Consider the following 25,818-nt stretch of genomic DNA (forward strand, 5'->3'; position numbering starts at 1 on the left):
ATCTGACTGCTGTCATTACAAGCAAGGGAATTTGGACACAAAGAGAAAGCAGGGATGCACGCGCACAGAGGACACAGTGAGAAGGCGGCCAGCTGCGAGTCAAGGAGAGGGGCCTCAAGAAGAAGGCAGATCTGCCAACGCCTTGATCTTGGACCTCCAGCCTCTGTAACCTTGAGAAAACAAATTTCTGTTGCTTTAAATACAGTCTGTGGTATTTTGTTACAGTAACTCTAGCAAACTAATACAGCACCTGGAACCATTTCTTCACGCTGCTCCATAATATAGCTGCTTCACTGTGATTTACAGTAGACGGTGAAGAGGGAGACAGACAGACAGACAGACCGAGGTGCTCAGTCGGCCCCCTTCGCTTGTAAGTTGCATGATCTTAGGCAAGTTACCTAATTTTTGTAAACCAGTTTTTCTTCTTTAAAAGGACTGACACTTATTTCACAGGTTATGAGGATTAAATGAATATTAAGAGTAACCGACCAACGTGTGGCATTCTCATGCAATTCTCTGTAACTCCTTCAGGTAGCACTGAAAAGATCACTTCCGGGCAGGTGGGCTGGCTGTCATGAAAGGTGTTTCTTTCACGTGAGTCTTCCCGACATTTAAAGGGCTTATAATTCGGAACATGCCAGCCTCCTAATGGGTCTCTGCCTCCAGGCTCGCCATCTGCCAATCTGGCCTCTCTACCGCCTTCTAATCCATTTCTCCGAATCCAGGTGTGAACACACTGCTCCCTTGGCTCCCTGCTGCTGCCCACGGTCCAGAGCCTGCACCCTGAGACTGGGGAGGATGCGGTCACTCCCTCTCCTGCCTCATCTGTCCCGTGCGGCACGTCCTCCAGCTCAGGCAGCACTTCTTGTGTCAGGCTCTGTGCCTTGCTCTGGCTTTGGGAAATGTCCTTCTCTGTTTGTACCCTGGTGACCCCTACTTGCCCTTCACTTTCTCAGTGAAATGTCCCCAGTGTTCCCAACCAGACTTGAGCACTGTCTTCTTATGGAAATACTGTGTTTTTCCTCAGACTCTCATGTGGTTACCACATTACATTGCTTTTAAATATTTGTATTTCATTCTAGCCTGTGAACTTCCCAAGGAGAGGGTCTCTGTCTCAATAATCTTTGTAATCCAACATCGAGCACAGTGCCTACATTTAATACACGTAGTGGACATTTAATAAATGTTGGCTGAATGAATAAATGACCAAAGGAACGAATGCGTGTGATCAATCATATTAATACGTTATCACAGCTTAAAGTGGGAAGACTACAAGCTTTCCAAGTCTGGTTCACATTCTGGGTTAGTTATTTACTTCTCTGAGCCTCAGTTTCATCATCTGTAAAACAGGCACATTAACTCCGGCTGTTGCCGTTCAGATTAAATGAGACGTGTGAGTCTTTAAAGGATTGCACTCCATGTGTGATTTCCGGCTAATTACTTAATCTTATGCTCTGTGCTCCTTCCCTTCATCTGTATAACGGGAACAGCCCCACATACTTCGTGACATTGCCGGGACACCTATACAGGGTGAGACACGTAAAGTCCTGTCTAACGTCCACTGTGTGCCAGTCACCCCCGGGCGTGCCAAAACCCACAAGGATGCAAACACCATGCACAAGCCTTCCCGTAAAGAAGACCAGCTGGGAGTCAAAGTTTAAAGGCTACTTAATTGTTATAAATTATATAAGTAAAAAATCTGGCATGAACAAAAAGAGAAAAAATTATATCCCTGTCAACCTCAGTACCAGGGTGCCCGTCTGTTCAAAGCTTGCCTGGCCCCGAATGAGTTCAAAAGTGAATTTATGCTTCATCGAAATAACCATGTAGTCCATATTTATTTATGCTTCATAAAGCCAGTATTTTGGTTTGCGTCTGTCTGTCTTTGTCTACCACTCAGAATTTTAACCATAAAGCAAGAGGTTTCTAGGCATTTAGGAAAACATTCTGAACAGAACATGGATTTCATACATCAATGGACATCAAGGTCTGCTATCAGAAGACGTAACTGTGAAGCTGTGTTTCCCTCTAATAACACTCATTTCTAAGCCAACACTTCTTTAGGAAACAAATTAGAACTCACTCATTTTTCACAAATAGGAACTTCAAGTTGTTAGAAAACAGAAGCACTGCTGCGAAGAAACAGAAATGATCTATGAACACTGAAAAAAACTTCTGTCACTTCCATCCCCAGGCACTGACAATGCGGGATAGTTACACATTTCTGATATGACTTTGGGCCTTAGGACTTGAAGAGCCACAGACTTGGTAGACACTGTTCTTCCTTAGAATATACTGAATGCTTAAGTTAAATTTTTAGAGCAAATAAAATTTCAACTTTTATTTTCCAAGACTCATTGCTTTAGCACTACAGTAAAGTTGAGAGCAATACATGCTATTCGGTAGGATAGACAGTGCTTCTCCGATTAAAACAAACAAAACCAAGCAGGCCGAGTCAAATCTCACCGTCACTGGCCAATCATCACCCTGTTCCCAGAGTACAGCAACTGTGGAAGGGCACAAGTGTCTGCTATGGGGTCTGGTCATAAAGATTGACTCTTACCTTTGGGCTGGGGCGCTATAGCTGTTATCATAGGAATCATAACTCTGTTCATCATAAGCAGCGCCATATCCATCATCATAGTCCTAAAATATAACAGGAGAAGTACAAAAAGGTTCAGAGAAATTTCTGGAAAGGAAGACGCATTCTGCTTTTAGTGAATTAATTCGGCGATCATTTAACTATATATCTAATTATAATGTAAGGAAAAATATAAAAGTGACATCAGTGAAAATGATAGGGTAAGAACCTCCAAAAATTCTCCTGAAAAAGCAGAGAAACTGGCAAAAATTGTTAGAATCAACATTTTTAGATGCCTGGAGGTTAACCAAAGGCTTGCAGAGATCTAGGGAGCATTTGTATTTAAAAAATTTGGCGCACCTTGGAATGAAGGGTGAGCTCGGTCCTATTCCCACCCCTCACCCCCGGCTGCAGAGCCGCAATCCAGCATGCAGGAAGCCAGCAGGCTGGAGGTCACTGGAGGGGGCAGGGCAGGGTGGAGGCTTTCAAAACCCCATCCCCAGAGGACTGCCTTTATTTGACCTGACCGAGAGCTCATCCAGTGCACAAAGTCTTTTCCCTCAGGGTATTTGAAGAAAATAATTAGAGGCAAATGTTTATGAGATTAGCTGCTTGAAGTGGTGGAGAAAGACTGGAGCAAATAACAGGCTAACCACAAAGCTTACAAGGAAAAGTGGGGGAATGAGATGTCCCTAGGAGCTCTGCAAAGTTCTGACATATTTCTGGAATCTCAAAGGCTACAGTGTCAGGTACTTGCCCAGCACAGACCTGAGAAGGCCCTGAGCTCTCCTCTGGCTGACCTTGAGGTTCAGTATAAGAAGGAAAGTCAAGGCTAAGCCAGTTAGCTGCAAACTGATTGGATCAGTGTTGAAGACAAGCTCCAGCAGGTACCCACAGCCTCTTGGTAAAGACGACAGATTTCATTTCCAAGCATTTGACAAAATCTCTGTCCAATCATTAGCTGACCACTAAGGTAAGAGAGAAAAGACACTTCTGTGGCCACGCATGATAAATATCGACTTTACAATATTAGTTTGGAAAAGTAATTAAACCAAGAAAAAAAAAATCCTAGGGAGGAAGGAGAATTTGATTTTCACACGGACACACTATAGTAAATGTCCAGTTTTAAACAAACAAAAACCATTATGCAACATGCAAAGAAAAAGCAAAAGTATAGTCTATACACGAGAAAAAAAAAGTAGTCAGTAGAAAAATACCCCTGATGAAGCTGAGACACTGAACTTACTGGACAAAGACTTCATTTATTTTTATTTTTTATTGGGGTAGAGTTGTTTCACAATGTTGTGTTAGTTTCTACTGTACAGTGGAGTTCCCTGTGCTAATACGGCAGGTTCTTATTAGTTATCCATTTTATACATATTAGTGTATATAGGTCGATCCCAATCTCCCAATTCATCCCACTAGACAAAGACTTTAAATCAGTTATTTGAAATATATTCAAGGAACTAAATGATAGCCTGTATCTAAAAAGCTAAAGAAGGGTCTTAGAACAATGCCTCACCAAAATCAAGAATATTAATATAGATATAAGAAATACAGAAAAGAATCCAAAGAAATTCTTGAGGTGCAAAGTGTAACAACTCCAGTGAAAAATTCACTAGCCAGGTTGAACAGCAGAAACACAGGTGTAACTCTTTGTGACCTTAGTTATTAGTTTCTTAGATATGCTAACAAAAGCACAAACAACCAAAAAAATATATAAATAAAACAGACTCCAGCAAAATTAAAAACTTCTGTGTCAAAGGACATCAGCAAGAAAGTGAAAAGACAATCTACAGTACGGGAGAAAATATCTGCAAATCACATATCTGACAATGGTCTAGTGTCCAGAATATATGAAGAACTCTCATTACTCAACAATAAAAAACAACCCAAAAAGAGCTAAAGCCATTCTCCTAGTTCTATGAGGACATTTTGCAGATGTGATAACAAGTACACTATGGTTATTTTAAAGGTATTTTGAAACTGAAAAAGGTCCAGAGAGATGATCGTTCTGTAAGATCAAATTAGATATGTTGCTCAATGACATTCATATCTATGAAAGTGTGAAGCCTACCCTACAACTGATTTCTAAGTTTCTGGGGATAATCAATTACATAGTGACTTTGGACTTACTGGTATTTACTTAATCTTTAAAAGAGCCAGGAAATAATCTAAGTATTTTGGAACATCAGTTTTATCAATGGTCATCGATTTAATGATCATCACCAGAGCTTTTGAAGTGGAGAAATGTGGTCAAGGGGTAAGAGAAAAGATGTGGAGTCAGATGGGCTTCTGTGTTTTACTGTCACTGATCTCAGTCAAGGTCATCCACTTCCCCAGAGCCTGTTTCTTTACCTGTAAAATGTGAATCCTTAGTAAGTGTCCTGAAAGGATGAGAAATTACATATACATACGTACGTACTCCAGCAAAATGCCACATATGTATTAAGAACTTTATAAAGAATAGCTTACATTGTTAACTATCCTAGTAAAGCATTACCCCTGCTGACCTCTCTCCTGGATTTCTAAAATGATGAGACTCACAGGTGATGAACGTCAGCAGCCACTACACACAAGGGGAGGAGCCAAGTGACTGATTTTAAAGTGCTGACCTTAGTTACTCTCTTTTAAGAAGCATCTACTAAATAGTATACCTCAATTTATTTGATTTAGAAAAGCAAAAGTATCTGAATGGCAAGGTATATTGTAATGTGCTCCATTTTGTAAGACAACTATTAATCTGAAGGGATGATACTATCTTTGCAGGGGTAAGGCTTATACAATTGGTACGTGACCACCTTAAATTTTTAAAAATGTTTTCTCATAAAGGAGGAACTGAATATTTGCTGAAGAGCTATGTGTTCACAACTTTGAACGTGGACAGAATCTAAAAGGAATACTCATTAAATAGGGGCAGAGGAAGAATAAAGGTCAAGAATATCCTTAGAACATATTGGTAAGCCATGGTGTCCCTTGCAGTAGCTGAAGGCAGGTTGCTAATATAGCTATGATCTTCCAGTGACCAACGCGAGGAGGAGAAAGCTCTCAGATAAGATTCAAACAAACAAAAATATTTGAGATGATTTTAGTTACAAGTAGCAAACTGCAGATATTACAATTCTGGTGAATTAACAAAAGCAGCTAGCATCTCAACAAAAAGAAAGTAATCTCACCGCGTTAAAAAAAAAAAACCCAAAAAACAACAACCAAAAAAAATCCTTTACTTAGCCCCTACCCTGTGGCTGGCACTCCTGCTAGACACCGTGGCGGGAAAGGGGTGTCCTGTCTAGTGAGGTTGCTGGCGGGACGGAGACGACAGGCGACTGAAGAGAACTATCAGGCAACGTGTCACACGCTGTGGCGAAGGGAAGCACCCGGCGTGGCACCGGGTAAGGGAAAGGGGAAGAAAATTTCCCAGAAGTGTTGAAAGCAGAGAAAAGCAAAAGCAGCTGGGAAAATTTATTAAAAATTCGGCGGAATGAACAGCAGGTGCAAAACAATGGAGGTACAGACACAAGAACCCTTCTCACCCAGGGTTCAGGTGAGCACACTGTGGAATGCACACGAAAGGGGAGAGCAATGGCCCGGAGACACCCATATACCAGACCACGTGTGGCCAAGTTACGGAGTGTGGATTTAGATTCCGCACTTCGGGACTCTCTCTGGAAACTGTGTGGGCATGGAGCCGGGAAGGTCAGTCTGGAGGGCGGGACTTGCAACTAGGTCACTGCCTTGAGCACGTGGCTTGGCGAAATGCAGAGCCCACGGCTGCTTCAGTCATTTGTTAGTAGCTTAAAAAGAATATGGCTTCACCCATGCAGAGTTCTCTTTCCATGCTTATTTAAAAGAATCAAGATGCTTTAAACTCCAGTAAATGACTGGAATCTTCTTAAGTAACTGAAATGTAAAGTAGTAGACTATTTAAAACCTACACTTACGTCATTCATTCCTTGCTCAATTATTCTGTCAGATGTTACAATGTTAGTTTATTTGAATTTTCAAATTGTTTCGGTCACTGAATTACTGACTTTCATATTTTACAGGGAAGATTTTAAAGATTAAAAATGCAATTTTCACAATATTTCTTTCATGACGATGATTTCACAGTTGGATTTGGCCTTGGGGGTGCAGCCTCTGCCATCACAAGTATTGTCTGTTCAATGGACAGGACGTGAAAAATGTAGGGAAGCATAAAAGCAGATTGGGACCGACAAAAGAAGAAAAAGGAGTGTGACTGCAGATGAATGTGTGCGTTTCTGGGAGGGAGTGGAGGGGATTCTTGTTGATTACCTGCTATTTTATTGCAAGAAGGAGATGAGGTCATTGGCTAAGAACAGCTGGGGAGGTCAGCCAGCAAAGGATCAACAAATGGTTACTACAGGGAAGGATGAGGGTGGCGGGCTGCCTGAGGGCTTCTGTCTGAGGGCTGGGGGATCTGAGGCAGAGCAACCCTGTCTCTCTGTCCCTCTTCTCCTAATGCTCTTATCTTCCAGTGTTCCCAACAACTGGCTGCTTCCCTTTAAATAATCTGACATTATGAAATTCCTCTTCAGATTTTTCTGAGGCTAGTTAGAAATTTTAAACAAGAGTGAGTGCATTCTTTGTCACAAGTCCACAAATAATCGAGTGGAATCATCCATCTAGAGAAGCTCAGAATCCACCTTAAAAGGCGCCAGGACCTGGGATGGGGACTCAGGACTCCACTGTCGGCAGAGCTCAGATGTGCGGAACGATTTCTTTTTACACTTGACGTCTTTGCGTAACTTCTCGTATTTCCATTTTCTCCTAGAGAACGTTCCCCTTCACGACATGCCGCAAAGTCTCTGTGTCAGCCCCCTGCTCTGCAGTGAGTCCGGCGCTCCACGTGCAAGTTCCTTCCAGTTCACATGCTGTTCCCTGTGAGTCTCTGCACCTGCCTTCTCTGCCTAGTCAATTTTTCACGATGAGGCTCCAGTGAACCTCCTCCTCTGTTTCTCCCACAAACGCAGAGTCCACCACACCTGTTATGCCAACAATGGACCAACATATGCCGCTGTTACTGCACAGAAACGACTGACTGGCTCTGGCCTCACCTACTGTTTTTTATGAGCACGGACTGTGGGGTACTGATTCTTTTGCACAGAGTAATAGCAGGGCTGGAGCATAAGGAGGACCACTCAGCAAGTGCTCGTTAGACGGCTGGACTGAACGCTCCTGAGGAAAGCGCGCCAAATCCCTCCTGCACCGGGTCCTCTCAGCTGCCCCGAGTTGGCCTCCGCCTGTCTACACATCTCTGGAGCCATTCCTCAGACGACCCAGAGTGAAGACACTGGGCATGATAAACTCCTTGATTCTAAGCAACTTAACTGAATTTCCTCTGGAAGAAGCTTAACAGAGCTCCTTTATGTTGTTAAAATGCACTGCAAAGATCCCCCTTCTTTGCACTTTAAAAACAGGGTCCTGTACCTGTGAGTGAGGCAGTTCTGCAGGCACGCCTCTCTAACCAAGTGCCAGGAGACCATCAGTCTGCACGAACCTCTGAAGGACTCCTGTCCTAGACAGAATCCATGCCTCCACTTTCCCATCTCACCACCATTCCACCTGCCAATCTTTCTTTATCTCCTATTTCTCTCTCATATCTTTCCTCTACATTCCCAACGTGACTACATTAGAATCACCCAGAAGCTGCCTAGTGCTTCTTTATCTAACCCTTTCTCCAGAATTATCTGCTAAAATGCAAACCTAAGCTTGTTGCTTCCTTGCTTACAAATCTCCACTCCTCTCTCCCGGTTCCTATGAGAGAGACAGTGCACTGTAAGCTTCATCAACACGTTAAGAGCCCTGAGGAAGCCTGTCTGTTTCATGCTGCTATTTCTCCGCACATGCTGTTCCCTCTTTAGGTCTTTCGCTGGGAGACTCCAGGCTGAATTATCACTCCCTTCTCTGTGCTTCCCTGATAACTGATAACTTGCACGTACTCAGTGCCCACAATTATTTCTCTGCCTCCTTTCTCTCCCCCTGGTCTACAAGGTCCTTAAGAGGAAGGAACAGACCTTGTTCTCCTGTATTCTCAATGTCGGGAACACAGTAACGAATAAAGAAAGGAACTAATTAAAGACCAAGTGGCAGGAAACATAGCAATAGCTTCTCTAAGATGAATGCGAATTGAGGAGATATGCTAAATATTGCTAAAATGCAATATTTACTCAAATAGTGTAAAAATCTGATAGGGAGACCTCACCTGAATTCTTTTTTCAAACGTTACCTATCAATCTTACATTCCCTGCCCTCAGGAAAAAAATTTCCCAGTAAAACTCTGTATTCGGGACTTCCCTGGTGGTGCAGTGGCTAAGACCCGCGCTCCCAATGCAGGGGACCTGGGTTCGATCCCTGGTCCAGGAACTAGAGCCCACGTACGTGTCTCAAGTAAGACCTGGCACATCCAAATAAATAAATATTTAAAAAAAAAACCCTCTGTATTCTATTCCTGAAAGTCAGAACATTATTAAAAAGAGTGAACAAAGATGGACAAGAAATAAATGTATATTAATAAACATTCTTGAATCATTATAAGAGACTTATTCATCAAGATCCACTTTTGAGTTTTTGTCTTCGATAAGGAAGATGTCTAAATGGAACTGACAGGGTGACCTGGACACTTGATAGGTGTCAAGGGGGGTCACATTATGGCAAAACATGCCCTAACACAGGCAGAGGTCCTTCATCTGCCATTCCCGACCTGAAAACTCCACCGACATATGGCCCAACACCAAAGAAATCTTGCTCTGAAGAGAAAAGATTTTCTAGGATAAAGGAAACAGCGTTTAATTCTATTTCTGTCACAAGTAAAATCAAGCATAAAATTTAAGCTGGGAAAAACCATTTTAAACAGAGAATTTACAAAAGTGATTTGAAAATAATGTTTAGGTTTTGAGTCCTTTTAAAAGGAGACAATTATGCTGACTACACACCACCTCACCAGGGTGAAACCTGGTCATTTCAAAATGTAAAAAGGTTTCACATAAAATAGAGTGTTAAAAGATTATTTAAGTTTATTCTTACCATGATTATTTTGAGTTTATAAAACACACACATTAGCTAAAAATAGTCTTTTGAGAAATTCATTCTTGCTGGGGTTCTGAATAATACTAATTTCCTTGTTGAGTATCAGCAACAAGGTTGTGATGAACACATCACATAACCAAGTTATTTTATAATTAAGGACAAAACCACAACATTAATAACAATGCTAAATAAGAATCTGTCCCCCATAATCACTTAAATAAGACATCATTAATTCAACAATCAAATTGCATCCCCACGTGCTGATCTATGGCTGTGAGGAGTATATTATGCAGCTTCTAGACTCATACAACTTCTTCATCTCAGTCTTTGGAGTCTGATGCCCATGTTCAAATTCCAGCTCTGCCTCTTAACTGGCTATGTGGCTTCGGGGAAATCACCTACCCTCCTTCCCCCTCAATTTTATAATCATAATCCACATCCTGGCTGTTTCCAATGGTTGTGGGAGGATTAACCAAAAAAAAAATGTCTATGAAAGCTGTTTGGCACAGTTCTTGCCCAATAAAGCTAGTTCCATTTTGTTGAAGACCTGTTCCCTTTAACACTCTCAAGCTATTAGGCCAGAGAAACATCAGAGCTATCCAGGTATTTTTCTTTTGTTGAATGTGATAAATTCTTAAAATGTTGTCTAAACTGTGATGTCTACATTTTCATTCTGCAAATACTAGTATTAACGACTACTGTGGTTTTTAGATAAAGGAACGGCTGACCAACAGTAGTTGTAATTCTATCCACATCTGAACACAGCTTTTAAAAACACATCTACATCAATTATTCAAAGTCTTCTCTTCTCTCAGTTTGTATCTGAGATAGAACTAGATTTATCTAGATTTGACAAGAAATACAATATAATACAATACAGAAAATAACAAAGAGGTTAACCCAGAAATCCCACAAAGGGAAGGGAAAACTTGTAAATAGAAAATTAAAGAAAATAAAATTAAACCAGAAATTCCACAAAGATGAGAAAAAGGGGGATAACTAAATTTTATTAAGCTCACATTATGTAACTCATGCTAGGGATTTTGGTATCGGTTTTGCCATCTTCCCCAGGAAGCAGGCATTTGTTGAATGCCTACTGTTCCGAGCCCTTGGGGATATCGTGTTGAACAAACAAAACAAAACGAACACCTCTGTCCTCATGGGGCTTACATTCCAGCGGGGAAGCAGACAAACATCAATGCTCACATACACAGCGCGTGACACAGGGAGAGCAAGGAGGAGCTGGAGATCTCGGACAGGCGTCCTCACAGAAAGGACCGCAGACAAACGTGAGCCAACGGAGCAGCGAGCTATGCTGGCATCTCAGGCAGAAGGAACAGAGGACACAGAGGCCTGAGCGGGGGAGCGGGGGGAGAAGTGCAGGCGCCGCATCACACCTTTGGGGCTTGAAGGGAATGAGGTGCTGCTGGAGGCTCTTGTGCCTCATGCGACCATCTGTGTCGTCCAGGTTTCTGTTTCATTGGTTTAACCTCCAGTACACTATTTCTTCCCTTAACTGTGTCTAGTCTGCAACTAAAACCATTCCGTTTTTTTTTTTTCAGTTCTAAAATAGCTGTTTTCTATATTTTCCAGTTGTCTGCTTAAATCATCAACTTTATCTTCTAATTCCATGATTATAAAGAGCACAGTTATTTTAAAGTTTGCGTCTGCTCTATGAATCTATCGTGGTCTGTTTTTTACTGTCTCCTCATCTTGTATGCCTGTAATTTTTGATTAATTGCAATTACATATGAAAAATTAAGAGAAATAATTTAAGGCCTACACTGTTCTATTTCTCTAGAGAGACTGTGTATCTGCTCTTGGTGGAGGACAGAAGAATTAGCAACCTGCACCCCACACAGGACTGAGATGATAAGCCTTCCTCTGGGAGTATAGCTTTTCTGGGTTCTGATCCAAAGCCTAGGGGATTAATCAGCCCCCTAAACCCAAACTTGGGGAGCCTTAAACTCCAACTATTTTGTTTTATCCTTCCCAAATTCTGGATTTCTTTTAAGGCTCAATTCAGCTTCTCAGCTACCTCTTCAGGAATTGGTAGAAGCGTTCACAGCCTTTCTCAACCAGGGTTCCACCAGAGAGTGAAGCCCGGTGCCCTAAGGTGTCCACTCTGTATAAAGTGAGTTCACGTCTCTCCTGTGCATCTAGAACAGCAGTCGTTTGTACCACCCCTGGGAAGCTCAGGAAATAATTATGCACATCATTTTCTATGTTCTGTGGGCTCTGGAACCCCAGTTGAGAAAGGCTGCCCCAAGGGAAAATCAGCCAGAAATGCTAAAAGGGTCTGACCGCTGATTCCCATCAATACCCAATATATTTGATTATTACCTATGTCCTCCACTGGAAATGCAGTCTCCCTGAGAACAGGGGCTTCGCCTACCTTGTTTACTACTGTGTCCCCAGTGCCTGGCACAAGAAAGCATTCAATAAGCACTTCCTGAATGGATGCCTGGCTGGCACTGACGGATTTATATGGGTTCACTCATCCTTCCAAGTGTTCTTATTGTGACTGGCCAGGAGAGAGGTAGCAAGTGCTTCCAGTCCCGTGACGAAAGGGAAGGGGCTCCTGGCCCACCTAGGTGCACACCTAATTCATGGTGCAGAGGTTTCTCCACAATGAAAACATCAACTATCAGGGTTTCATAATGTTAGTATTAAGATTACTCCTTGCTCAGCTTTGAGACTCACCCAGAAACCTTCAGATTCTCATCTGGTTTAACAGCAGAGGGACCAGATGTGCTGAAGGTTTGTTCGGCTTGAACAAATCTGCTTGAAGGAAGACGTGCTGTTCTGTTATAAACAAGAGTATCTGGTCTGTCTAATACAATGTTTTTAATACACAGACCGATCACATTTTTAAACTTTTTATTCAAGCATAAAATAATTCATAGAAAGGTACAAATCCTAAGTGCACAGCTTAGTGAATTTTCACCAAGTGAGCACAGCTATGTAACCAGCACCCGGATCAAGAAAGGCAACATCAACAGCCCCCAGCAGCTCCCCTTGTGCTCACCCTCAGTTATTATTATCTCCCCCACAAAGGAACGCCATCCTGACTTTCAACACCACCAGGGAGGTTAACTTGCTTTCGAGCTTCACAGAGATGGAATCAGAGTGGCTACCCCTTCGTGCCAGGTTTCTTTCCGTGAACTGCGTGCCCGTGAGATCTGTCCACGGTGCTGCAGGCAGCAGCCCCTGGTTCCTTCTCGCTGTGTGAAAACTTGGTCTGTATGGTTGTACTACCACTTCTTTATCCACCCCAGTTATGAACACTTTGCTTCTCTCTAGTTTTGCCTGCATGCCTCTTCGGCACATCTTGTCTCTGTTGAGTGGTTCCCAGAGCAGAATCCCTGGCTCTTGGGGAGGCATGTTTTCAGCTTTAACACGTGGTACAAACATTCTTCCAAAGCAGTTGTATCGACTTACATTCCCACAACAGTGGATGAGAATTCCTATAGCACCCCATTCCAGCTAACACTTGAAACTATCTTTTTAACTTTAATCTTTCTGGTGGGTGTGAATAGCACTGTATATTTTGTCTTTCATATATTAATGTTTGGCGTACAGTTAGCAAGAGTTGGCCCTGAAAGATGGAGCAATACTGGTAAACTGAAGAACTAAATATTACTTTTAATGTGCCAGGCACTATTCTAAATACTTTCCATATGTTAATTTACCTAATCTTCCTAACAACCCCATGTGATAAGCACTAATATTTCCATTTACAGATTAGGAATCGAGGCACAGAGCAGTTAAGCAATTTGCCTAAGGTCACACAGCAATTAAAGGCACAGCAAGGATTTCAAACTAGTGAGTTCGGCTCCTGACTTTGCTTTTAACCATGGATATTCTGCCTGACCCTATAAAACGGAGGGTCAGACCCTGTACCTTAATGAACTTCCCAAGATAATGTCACACTATGAGGACATATCGAGATGGCCAGCTAGTCTTCCACTTGTATCACCCAACCTGATGATGTGGCTTTGCTTTAAACTGCTTTAGCCCTAAAGTATCGTTCAAGATTCCATGTACTGTTATGTACCTCAGCTCTATTCTACCTATGAACAAACTGAATAGAATAAAAATAAAGGTATAAATAAAAAGACGCTAGTAAACCTCATCAGTACTGTACCAGCAATGTTCCGGCTGTCCCTGCACACGCCTGCACCTGCATGTGCCTATGCCTTTGAATGTCACGTGAGCCTTCATGCAAAGTGTCCCCCCCCCGCCCCAGCTCTCCCTGTCTGAGTGCTGCCAGCCCCTTTTCCTGTTTGGTTTACACAGTTTCCTCTGGAAAGTCTTCCCATGTTCCATCAAGCAGTTAGCCTTCCTTCCTCCGTCCTCCCTAAACGCTCTGTTTGTAAGTCAATTGCAGGTGTTCCTCTCCTGAATAATCACTGGGCTTTGTTTCTGAATCAAGAAATCAAACATTGATTACTTACTCAATTCTGGGCTCTGTGGATAAAAAGGGATGGCCCCTATCATCAGCTTAAAATATAATGGGAAACAGTAAGACAAATAAAGGTGCGATCACATCACTCTAAGGTAAGTACCCTAAATAGGATGTACACACGTGGGTCCAAATAATGACCACCTGACGTTTCCAGGGGATTGTGAAAGGCTTCAAAGTGAGGGTGATAACTGTTCCTTCGCAGACTCTGGTCTGCTTGCAGGCGAGGACTGAGTTCTACACATGCTGGTGAAAAGCTCAAGGAAAACAATAAAACGAAGATGGCAGGTTCTTGTGGGAAATCCACTGTAACAGAGGACTAGTCTAGTGGTTCTCAAGTTCCTCCCGGCCTCTGCCCTGATCCACCCAAGGGATGTGACACGCCCCTCACATTAGCTCAACTACGATCGCTCGCTCACCTTACTTGGATGGGCAAGCCTAGTTAGGGAGGCAGAATCTGCTTTCCATGCCTTAGAGACATTGCCACTTCAGAGTCCTCTACTCCCTTATTAATAAAGCACATTTTGGGGGGTTGTTTTTGCTTAAAGGAGGAAAAACAAAAACAAAATCCCTTCATATTCACAACTTTAAAATCTGAAATTATTTCCTAAAGTTTTACATTTCTATAAAAGAGGTCAACTTTTCAAGAGATAGACTCGTGAAGCTCCTGATAGACATTTCAAGTAAATTGCACACTGCTCTTATTCTTGCTTCTGGTAAAACAGATATAAAAAATTACAGAACCTTCATCTTTTTATCTAAAATAAAAATTTTAGATAAATTTTTATCTAGGTTTTTCAATCCACATTTAAAATGCATTTTCATAAATAACCTTTTCACAATCTGTAACTCTGTTTTAATTAAATTTCTCACTGTGGAAAACAAGATAATTGAAGCAGTTTAGAGATTATTTGTCAAAAAAATTACGCCAGCAGTCACTGCAATGGGAAAATTTGCCGTTAGTACAACTCTCATCTGGACCGAAACTCCCAGACTAGTCATACAATTAAAACTTCAGGTGAGCTCTCAGAAGAATGACAAGGAATGTGACTTCCCTGAGTCTTTAAGCGAAGTCTACATTACAGAATTACGTGTACATTTTAAAGATATATTTGGTTTTCCACTACAGGCTTTCACTGATATTCCTAGTTGACAAAATTTCAGAAGAGTTTATTCTTAGGGCCGACGGAGAAATGGTGGTCCCCGCGGAGCCATTTTATAGACAAGGACACTGTTGATGGTGGTAGCAGCGTTTTTCTTGAGACAAGTTTCTTTTCCTACAGCTTTAACGAGTCTGATGCTAGAGAACAGGCAGGAAAGGCATGTCTTTGTGTACAAACACAAGGTATAGATTTCTGCTCCCATTTAAACTGGCTCTTTGACCCTTCACACTTGCGTTAGGTTAACCAATGGCAGAAGTCCTATGAGGACACACCCTCCAGTAGTTGCAGAAGGACTAGTAAAACCAACTACTAACCAATCATGGGCCTCGTGCTCTAAGTTTCGCATAGGAACCCTCATGTCTGAAGTGATTAAATAATTTTACCCATTCACTTGTCAGTTTCTCTGTCCACAAACAGAGTTTTAAATTAGATGAAACTGACTTGTCCAGGAAGCACCAGATCTTGGTTAAGAGCGTGGGCTCTGGAGCCAGACTGCTGGGCCTTAAATCCTAGCTCTGCCCCAATCAGTTGTATGACTTCTAGAAAGTATTGATATCTCATGTGGTGTTTTAAGGATATGACAGATCCACGTAAAGCGCTGAGGAAAGTGCTGGTTAAGAAAAATAAGGGCATGTGGGTTTCATTACTTACTAGAAGTGTGGTTTGGGAAAAATTAGTTAATCTCTCTAAACGGTCTGGTGATCATGTTTACCTCACAGGACTGAAGTGAGGATTGAATAAGATGATACAGGAGGAGTGCGCGGCACACTAATATGTTCTATAAAGTAAATACCCAACAAGCGGCAGCTGCCTTTTCTTCCATCAGCTTCTAGAAGTTGCAGAGTGCACTGTTTTCCTGTGGTTACGGAATCAGAAAAATATGAGAGGACTAAAACAGTCAGGAGAACACTGCCCTACACTCTTGTGATCGCTTCCAAATGAAGCCATCTCCTTCAGATACTGTCCTTCCAAACATATAATAAATTAAAGCAGCAACTTCTGACCTTAAGACTGAAGTGGATGATTTTACAAAGAAGCACCTAGAAAGCTCAGGATCCTCTTCAGTCAGTCAGACAGACCAGATAAGGGCATCAACCTGGAAGAAAGGTCCATGCCTAGGGATGCCTCCGCTATACAGTTACGATTGTGTCTCCGGCTCTGGTTCTTATACTCTTTCCTCACTTATTTTCTCACTTCTTCTAGGTCATAAACACTACACAAGCTAGAACATTGTGAATAAAAGCTTTAGACCCCGGGTTAGGGAACCTGGGATCCAATCTCAGTTCACCCACTTCTCATCCCGCAGGCCACTGGACGGGATGTCCACCCTTGCACAGTGCAGGCTGGGTCATCCCGTGTGTCTGTGGCTTAGTGACCTTCCTTCCTTCCTCCTGTCTAGGAGAAGACACCACCCGGCAGCACTGTGAGGGGCTGGGGCAGCAGCGTACGGGGAAGCACGGGGGGACCATGTGCTCCAATGCACACCACATCCCCCGTGGGGAGGCCCTGATCGGAGGATCTGAAGAGAAAAGCGCCTGGTGCTCTAGTCAGGTGTACTTGGCTCTGCTACTTCCTACGGCCCAGCAGCCTCAAGGAGCCTGCACATCCTTCTCTAAAACGTGTAAAACTCCTTCGTGTGCCCAGCCATCCCCTGCCTCGCTCAAGTAGGCACTGCCACACCAGATGGGGTGGTTTCAGGACAATTCCACATTCTGTTCAGTAAACATCATACAGCTGGATAATCAGAGCATTTTAAGTACCTGAGAGAGCTTTCATATTCTGATGAACTCCTACGACTTCATCTAGAACGCCCCACTGTACGTATGTTTAAAGGTGATTAACCCATCAGCTCAGGCTCAAAAGCTTAGAATGATTACACAATATTAAGATATCAAGGGATATTAGTGAATGGTAAATACCTCCCATGAATAGAAGGCTGATGCAACCATAATTAAATGAGTTAAAAAATAATATGATTAAAATTTCTAAGACAATTCTAGTTTATACATCTTGAAAGGTGAGTTTGCATTTAAAAAAGGATCTCACTTTTAAAATTATTTTTCAAAACTTGTTTCAGAATTCAAAACATTCAGAGCCACTCACCTTTAGCTTGTTTCTCTCATGAGAATGTTTGCTTTGTTTATTTTGTGACTTTCCTTTCAATATCAAGATTTCTATTTGATGAAAATACAATTTCTTATTAAAAGAACATGTTTAGGGTGAGTGGAAACTAGGTAAGCTTCAGAAAACAACCAATTATAGAAATTTAAAGTTGGAAAAGAGGTTAGAACAGCATCTGGTCTAACCTGCTGATTTACAGGTAAAGTACCATCACCTGCACTTTGCAGATGAAGAAACTAAAAAGGTTAAATAGTTTACAAAAGAAAAAAAGTAGACGTCATACAGACAATAAGGAGGATTAGAAACCAAGTATTTTACATCTCAGAATAATAACCTCTTTATTAAACTGCATTGTCTTTCCTATTTATTAGGTCACTAAATGTCTGCTAAAATTGGCTTTAATTTTATTTCACTAAGTATGTTTAACAAGGCACACGACACACGGAATGACAGAATTAGTTGGCATTAATAAAAGCCATCCTCCATATGTTTATTTAGTATCTCCAAAATGTCAGGCCCTGTGATAGGCTCTGGGCAAACTAAGATTTAAAAAAAAAAAAAAAAAAGACATAGTTCCTGCCCTGAAGAAATCCAGCCTACAGGGGACAAAGACAAGTAAGCAGACACTGAGGCAGGCACCACGTGCACCCAGGGCTGCCTGAGTAGGACCAGGAAGGCTTCACAGCTGAAGAATAAATAGTAAAAAGAATTGGTAGGGACAGAACTAAAAAAGGCATTAGAAGAGAAGCAATAGTACATACACAGATAGCCACACAGTCCTGGTATGTTTAAGGAACTGCAGTATAGGTACTGATTGAAATAAAATGATGATGTGGGGAGAGCAGGGGGTTAAGAGGCTGAAGAGGGTAGTCAAGAAAGCCTTCAGACATCACTCAGCAGAATCTCGACTTTATCCTCCTAAACTTCTCAACTAGCTCTTACGTTCTGGGGCTGGCGGGGCAGTAGCATCATCAGACTTTAGATACCAGAAAGTATACCAGAAGTAATATGAGTAATACATCATTTAAGGGAAGGACCCAGGGTTAGGGCAGGACAACAAGCAAAGGTGGGACTAGGGAGGCTAAGGCAATCATCTGTCCGTGTGTCTGTCCATCCATCTAAACAACCAGCGTTAGAGGGCAGACAGCAGAAGCAAGAAGAACTACAATCCTGCAGCCTGTGGGAAAAAACCCACATTCACAGAAAGACAGACAAGATGAAAAGGCAGAGGGCTACGTACCAGATGAAGGAACAAGATAAAACCCCAGAAAAACAATCAAATGAAGTGGAGACAGGCTACCTTCCAGAAAAAGAATTCAGAATAATGATAGCGAAGATGATCCAGGACCTCGGGAAAAGAATGGAGGCAAAGATCGAGAAGATGCAAGAAATGTTTAACAAAGACCTAGAAGAATTACAGAACAAAGAAACAGAGATGAACAATACAATAACTGAAATGAAAACTACACTAGAAGGAATCAATAGCAGAATAACTGAGGCAGAAGAACGGATCAGTGACCTGGAAGACAGAAGGGTGGAATTCACTGCTGTGGAACAGAATAAAGATAAAAGAATGAAAAGAAGTGAAGACAGCCTAAGAGACCTCTGGGACAACATTAAATGCAACAACATTCGCATTATAGGGTCCCAGAAGGAGAAGAGAGAGAGAAAGGACCCGAGAAAATATTTGAAGAGATTATAGTAGAAAAATTCCCTAACATGGGAAAGGAAATGGCCAGCCAAGTCCAGGAAGTGCAGAGAGTCCGATACAGGAATAAACCCAAGGAGAAACACGCCGAGACACATAGTAATCAAACTGGCAAAAATTAAAGACAAAGAAAAATTATTGAAAGCAGCAAGGGAAAAACAACATATAACATACAAGGGAACTCCCATAAGGTTAACAGCTGATTTCTCAGCAGAAACTCTACAAGCCAGAAGGGAGTGGCATGATATATACTTAAAGTGATGAAAGGGAAGAACCTACAACCAAGACTACTCTACCCGGCAAGGATCTCATTCAGATTCGATGGAGAAATCAAAAGCTTTATAAGCAAAAGCTTTACAAGCAAAAGCTAAGAGAATTCAGCACCACCAAACCAGCTCTACAACAAACAAATGCTAAAGGAGCTTCTCTAAGTGGGAAACACAAGAGTAGAAAAGGACCTACAAAAACAAACCCAAAACAATTAAGAAAATGGTCATAGGAGCATACATATCAATAATTACCTTAAACGTGAATGGACTAAATGCTCCAAACAAAAGACACAGGCTTGCTGAATGGATACAAAAACAAGACCCATATATATGCTGTCTACAAGAGACCCACTTCAGACCTAGGGACACATACTGACTGAAAGTGAGGAGATGGAAAAAGATATTCCATGCAACTGGAAATCAAAAGAAAGCTGGAGTAGCAATACTCATATCAGATAAAATAGACCTTAAAATAAAGAACGTTACAAGAGATAAGGAAGGACACTACACAATGATCAAGGGATCAATCCAAGAAGAAGATATAACGATTATAAATATATATGCACCCAACACAGGAGCACCTCAATACATAAGGCAACTGCTAACAGCTATAAAAGAGGAAATCGAAAGCAACACAGTAATACTGGGGGACTTTAACACCTCACTTACACCAATGGACAGATCATCCAAAGTGAAAATAAATAAGGAAACAGAAGCTTTAAATGACACAATAGAACAGAGAGATTTAATTGATATTTATAGGACATTCCATCCAAAAACAGCAGATTACACTTTCTTCTCAAGTGCACATGGAACATTCTCCAGGATAGATCACATCTTGGGTCACAAATCAAGCCTCAGTAAATTTAAGAAAATTGAAATCGTATCAAGCATCTTTTCTGACCACAAGGCTATGAGACTAGAAATGAATTACAGGGAAAAAAACGTAAGAAAGACAAACACATGGAAGCTAAACAATATGTTACTAAATAACCAAGAGGTCACTGAAGAAATCAAAGAGGAAATCAAAAAATACCGAGAGACAAATGACAATGAAAACACGATGATCCAAAACCTATGGGATGCAGCAAAATCTGTTCTAAGAGGGAAGTTTATGGCTATACAGTCCTACCTCAAGAAACAAGAAAAATCTCAAATAAACCATCTAACCTTACACCTAAAGGAACCAGAGAAAGAAGAATAAACAAAACCCGAAGTTAGAAGAAGGAAAGAAATCATAAAGATCAGAGCAGAAATAAATGACATACAAACAAAGAAAACAATAGCAAAGATCAATAAAACTAAAAGCTGGTTCTTTGAGAAGATAAACAAAATTGATAAACCATTAGCCAGACTCATGAAGAAAAAGAGGGAGAGGACTCAAATCAATAGAATTAGAAATGAAAAAGGAGAAGTTATAATGGACACCACAGAAATACAAAGCATCATAAGAGACTACTACAAGCAACACTATGCCAATAAAATGGACAACCTTGAAGAAATGGACAAATTCTTAGAAAGGTATAACCTTCCAAGACTGAACCAGGAAGAAATAGAAAATATGAACAAACCAATCACAAGTAATGAAATTGCAACTGTGATTAAAAATCTTCCAACAAAAGTCCAGGACCATATGGCTTCACAGGTGAATTCTTCAAACATTTAGAGAAGAGCTAACACCCAACCTTCTCAAACTCTTCCAAAAAACTGCAGAGGAAGGAACACTCCTACACTCATTCTATGAGGCCACCATCACCCCGATACCAAAACCAGACAAAGATACCACAAAAAAAGAAAATTACAGACCGGGATCACCGATGAACATAGATGCAAAAATCCTCAACAGAATACTAGTAAACAGAATCCAACAACACATTAAAAGGATCATACACCATGATCAAGTGGGATTTATCCCAGGGATGCAACGATTCTTCAATATACGCAAATCAATCGATGTGATACACCATATTAATAAACTGAAGAATAAAAACCATGTGACCATCTCAATAGATGCAGAAAAGGCTGTTGACAAAATTCAACACCCATTTATGATAAAAACTCTCCAGAAAGTGGGCACAGAGGGAACCTAGCTCAACATAATAAAGGCCATATATGACAAACCCACAGTAAACATCATTCTCAACGGTGAGAAACTGAAAGCATTTCCTCTAAGATCAGGAACAAGACAAGGATGTCCACTGTCACCACTATTATTCAACATAGTTTTGGAAGTCCTAGCCACGGCAATCAGAGAAGAAAAAGAAATAAAAGGAATACAAATTGGAAAAGAAGAAGTAAAACTGTCACTGTTTGCAGATGACGTGATACTATACATAGGGAATCCTAACGATGCCACCAGAAACCTACTAGAGCTAATCAATCAATCTGGTAAAGTTGCAGGATACAAAATTAATGCACAGAAATCTCTTGCATTCCTATACACTGCTGATGAAAAATCTGAAAGGGAAATTAAGGAAACACTCCCATTTACCATTGCAACAAAAGGAATAAGATACCTAGGAATAAAGCTACCTAGGGAGACAAAAGACCTGTATGCAGAAAACTATAAGACACTGATGAAAGAAATTAAAGATGATACCAACAGATGGAGAGATATACCATGTTCTTGGACTGGAAGAATCAATATTGTGAAAATGACTATACTACCCAAAGCAATCTACAGATTCAAGGCAATCTCTATCAAATTACCAATGGCATTTTTTACGGAACTAGAACAAAAAATCTTAAAATTTGTATGTTGACACAAAAGACACCGAATAGCCAAAGCAGTCTTGGGGGAAAAAAACGGAGCTGGAGGAATCAAACTCCCTGACTTCAGGCTATACTACAAAGCTCCAGTAATCAAGACAATATGGTACTGGCACAAAAACAGAAACATAGATCAGTGGAACAAGATAGAAAGCTCAGAGATAAACCCACGCACCTATGGTCAACTAATCTATGACAAAGGAGGCAAGGGTATACAATGGAGAAAAGACAGTCTCTTCAATAAGTGGTGCTGGGAAAACTGGACAGCTACATGTAAAAGAATGAAATTAGAACACTCCGTAACAGCATACACATAAATAAACTCAAAACGGATTAGAGACCTAAATTTAAGACCGGATACTATAAAACTCTTAGAGGAAAACATATGAAGAACACTCTTTGACCTAAATCACAGCAAGATCTTTTTTGATCCACCTCCTAGAGGAATGGAAATAACAACAAAAATAAACAAATGGGACCTAATGAAACTTCAAAGCTTTTGCAAAGCAAAGCAAACCATAAACAAGACAAAAAGACAACCCTCAGAATGGGAGAAAATATTTGCAAACAAATCAACGGACAAAGGATTAATCTCCAAAATATATAAACCGCTCATGCAGCTCAATATGAAAAAAACAGACAACCTAATCCGAAAATGGGCAGAAGACCTAAATAGATATCTCTCCAAAGAAGACATACAGATGGCCAAGAAGCACATGAAAAGCTGCTCAACATCACTAATTATTAGAGAAATGCAAATCAAAACTATAGTGAGGTATCACCTCATACCAGTCAGAATGGGCATCATCAGAAAATCTACAAACAACAGATGCTGGAGGGGGTGTGGAGAAAAGGGAACCCTCTTGCACTGTTGGTGGGAATGTAAATTGATATGGCCACTATGGAGAACAGTATGGAGGTTCCTTAAAAAACTAAAAATAGAACTACCAGATGACCCAACAATCCCACTACTGGGCATATACCCAGAGAAAACCATAACTCAAAAAGACAGATGCACCCCAATGTTCACTGCAGCACTATTTACAATAGCCAGGTCATGGAAGCAACCTAAATGCCCATCGACAGACGAATGGATAAACAAGATGTGGTACATATATACAATGGAATATTACTCAGCCATAAAAAGGAATGAAATTGGGTCATTTGTAGAGACATGGATGGATCTAGAGACTGTCATACAGAGTGAAGTAAGTCATAAAGAGAAAAACAAGTATCGTATATTAACACATATATGTGGAACCTAGAAAAATGGTACAGATGATCTGGTTTGCAGGGCAGAAATTGAGACACAGATGCAGAGAACAAACGTATGGACCCCAAGGGGGGAAAGCGGCGGGGGGTGGTGGTGGTGGTGGTGGTGGTGGTGTGCTGAATTGGGAGATTGGGACTGACATGTCGACACTGATGTGTATAAAACGGATGACTAATAAGAACGTGCTGTATAAAAAAATAAATAAAATTAAATTTAAAAATTAATAAAAAGAAATAAACAACGAGCATTTACTGAGGGACTACTATATGTTAGGTGGTAGTATAAAAGAATAAACAAAGACTTAAAGTTAGCGAGAAGTCTGACGTGAAAACGATATACAAACAAGTAACTACCAATTGTGGAAAGTGCAGGCACTGTGAGAGGCCATCATCAGAGCACAGGAGTTGGACACGGGGAGGTTGGCAAGAATATCTTCTAAGACGCAGGAGGACAAGCGTCTTCCCTAAAGCAGCTGTGACGTAGATTAACTGGAGATCAAACAGTTATTCATGAAGAAGTGAGCCGTGTTTACCGTGTGAATGCAGGGAATGACGATGAACGAACGAGATCCTGGGCGCCTGGGTTCATGGAGATGCTGCTCCCTCAACAAGGGTCCTGGGAGGAACAAGGCCCCTGCGGGCCACACCACAGCCTGCACAAAGCTGCGGGCCTGTACGGAGGGACTCAGGAAGGGGCCCTAGAGAGAGCTCGGAGGAGCGGCAGATCTAGTAGTCACTAACACACAAATGTCACGTGAAATGACGGCAATGGACAAGATTTTTCAGAGACAGTAAAATAAAACAACCAGACTGAGTGTTTGGGGAACACGCAGCTACAGTCGTCCCTCGGTATACACGAGCGATTGGTTCCAGGACCCCCTCGGAACCAAAATCCACAGACGCTCAAGTTCCTATATAAACCGGATATGTAGTTATATCTGCATATAACCTACGCATCCTCCCTTGTATTCTAAATCATCTCCAGATTATTTATAATAACTAATACAATGTAAATACTATTTAAATAGTTGTAAATACAATGTAAATACTATGTAAATAGTGGCCTGCATGGGGCAAATTCAAGTTTTGCTTCCATTTTGGAACTTTATGGAACTCTTTAAAAAATATTTTCCGTTTATGGTTGGTTGAATCCGCAGATGCCCAACTTGCAGATAATGGAGGGCCGAGTGTACTTTGCTTGTGTGTTTTCTTTGTATGTGGAGCCTAAAGCAATTTATAAAAAATGACTTCACTTTAGAAATTCATATGTAAGTTGGGCTCGGCCAGCAAGCATCAAACATGTCCTTTTGTGTAATTACAACGACGTTTTGAATTGCTAAAGTGCTCTCATTGAATATATTCTGGGTTACACTAATTATTTGTCAGCTATTTAATTATTTGGACGTAAGTAATGAATGAATGTCATTCTGGGAAAGAGGTGCTTCTTATTCTCGAAAAAGAGATGTGAAGTTACTGTAATTATATCCAATTTTACTAAGTTAAAAGTGGAGCAGAAGGTCCCAGTTTGTACTCAAATGGTTGAAAACACATCCATTATCTGTTTTCTTCCTTTTTGGAAAAAAGCTAATCGTGTTGAATTGCCTTGTATTCTTAAGAGTTATTCTCAGAAGCCTAGTGTTCATGGAGCGGTGGTGAGCCTATACTATTCACGTGGCTACTGTGTGTTACATGTACTTTTGTGATAATAACGTTTCTCACAGTGGAACAGATTTGCTGACAGATGTTCTTCTCAATGACACACACTCAGGGAATATTCTGTGACAGTGACTCCGATGAAGAACAGCTGGCTCAGATGACATTGTAAATGATCAGGTTATCTTCACCAACTCACCCTGAGAAAAATCGGTCCAATTTCAATAGGCACAACATTCCGACAAGAAAATACCTTTAAGTTATCAGGCTTTCTTGCTTGGGCTAATAGGGAACATTTTTATAATGGGCAGATTATAACTATTTACTAAAAATAATATTAACATATACCATACACTGAGTTTTTTCTTGGGCCTAAAGCTGTATTGAAATACCTTCACTTTAGTATACATAATCTGAAGAACACTGAGTATTTTAAGGGCTGAAATGTATACTTTCTCAAAAAAGCACCAGTTGTGGCAGGATTTGAAAGAACAGGTTTCATCCCCTTTTTTGTTTAAATAAGCAACTGATATGATTTCTTTGCATCTTTTATTCTGGAAATAATGGCCTCAGATACTAAATGTTAAATCAGAGTTAAAATAAGTAAACTGAATTGGTTAGATATAACCAACAAGTTCTATAGAAACAGCACATTTATTACGACAAATGTATTTCAAGGAAATCATTAAAAATTGTATTTTTGAGTTCCAAAGGAATGACAAGCCTTTTTTAGAGATACAGATGCTCGGAAATTCTTAAACAGTGAAAGC

At 40.9% G+C, this 25,818-nt stretch overlaps 1 protein-coding gene across 3 annotated transcripts in view; it reads right to left on the reverse strand.

Annotated features, from left to right (window-relative positions):
• The window catches only part of KHDRBS3 (KH RNA binding domain containing, signal transduction associated 3), a 165,235-nt gene that overhangs the window by 34,411 nt on the left and 105,006 nt on the right, over window positions 1–25,818 (reverse strand). For all 3 annotated transcript variants that reach the window (XR_014297996.1, XM_082674876.1, XM_082674875.1), the window contains exon 7: window positions 2,564–2,646. Coding sequence is in view for 2 of the 3 variants with exons in the window: in XM_082674876.1 (XP_082531002.1) it covers window positions 2,564–2,646 (83 nt within the window). In the remaining variant the exon portion in view is untranslated. The remainder of the gene's footprint in view (window positions 1–2,563; window positions 2,647–25,818) is intronic.

Source organism: Grampus griseus (genome assembly GCF_964374135.1).
Source record: "Grampus griseus genome assembly, chromosome: 17".
NCBI lineage: Eukaryota > Metazoa > Chordata > Mammalia > Artiodactyla > Delphinidae > Grampus > Grampus griseus.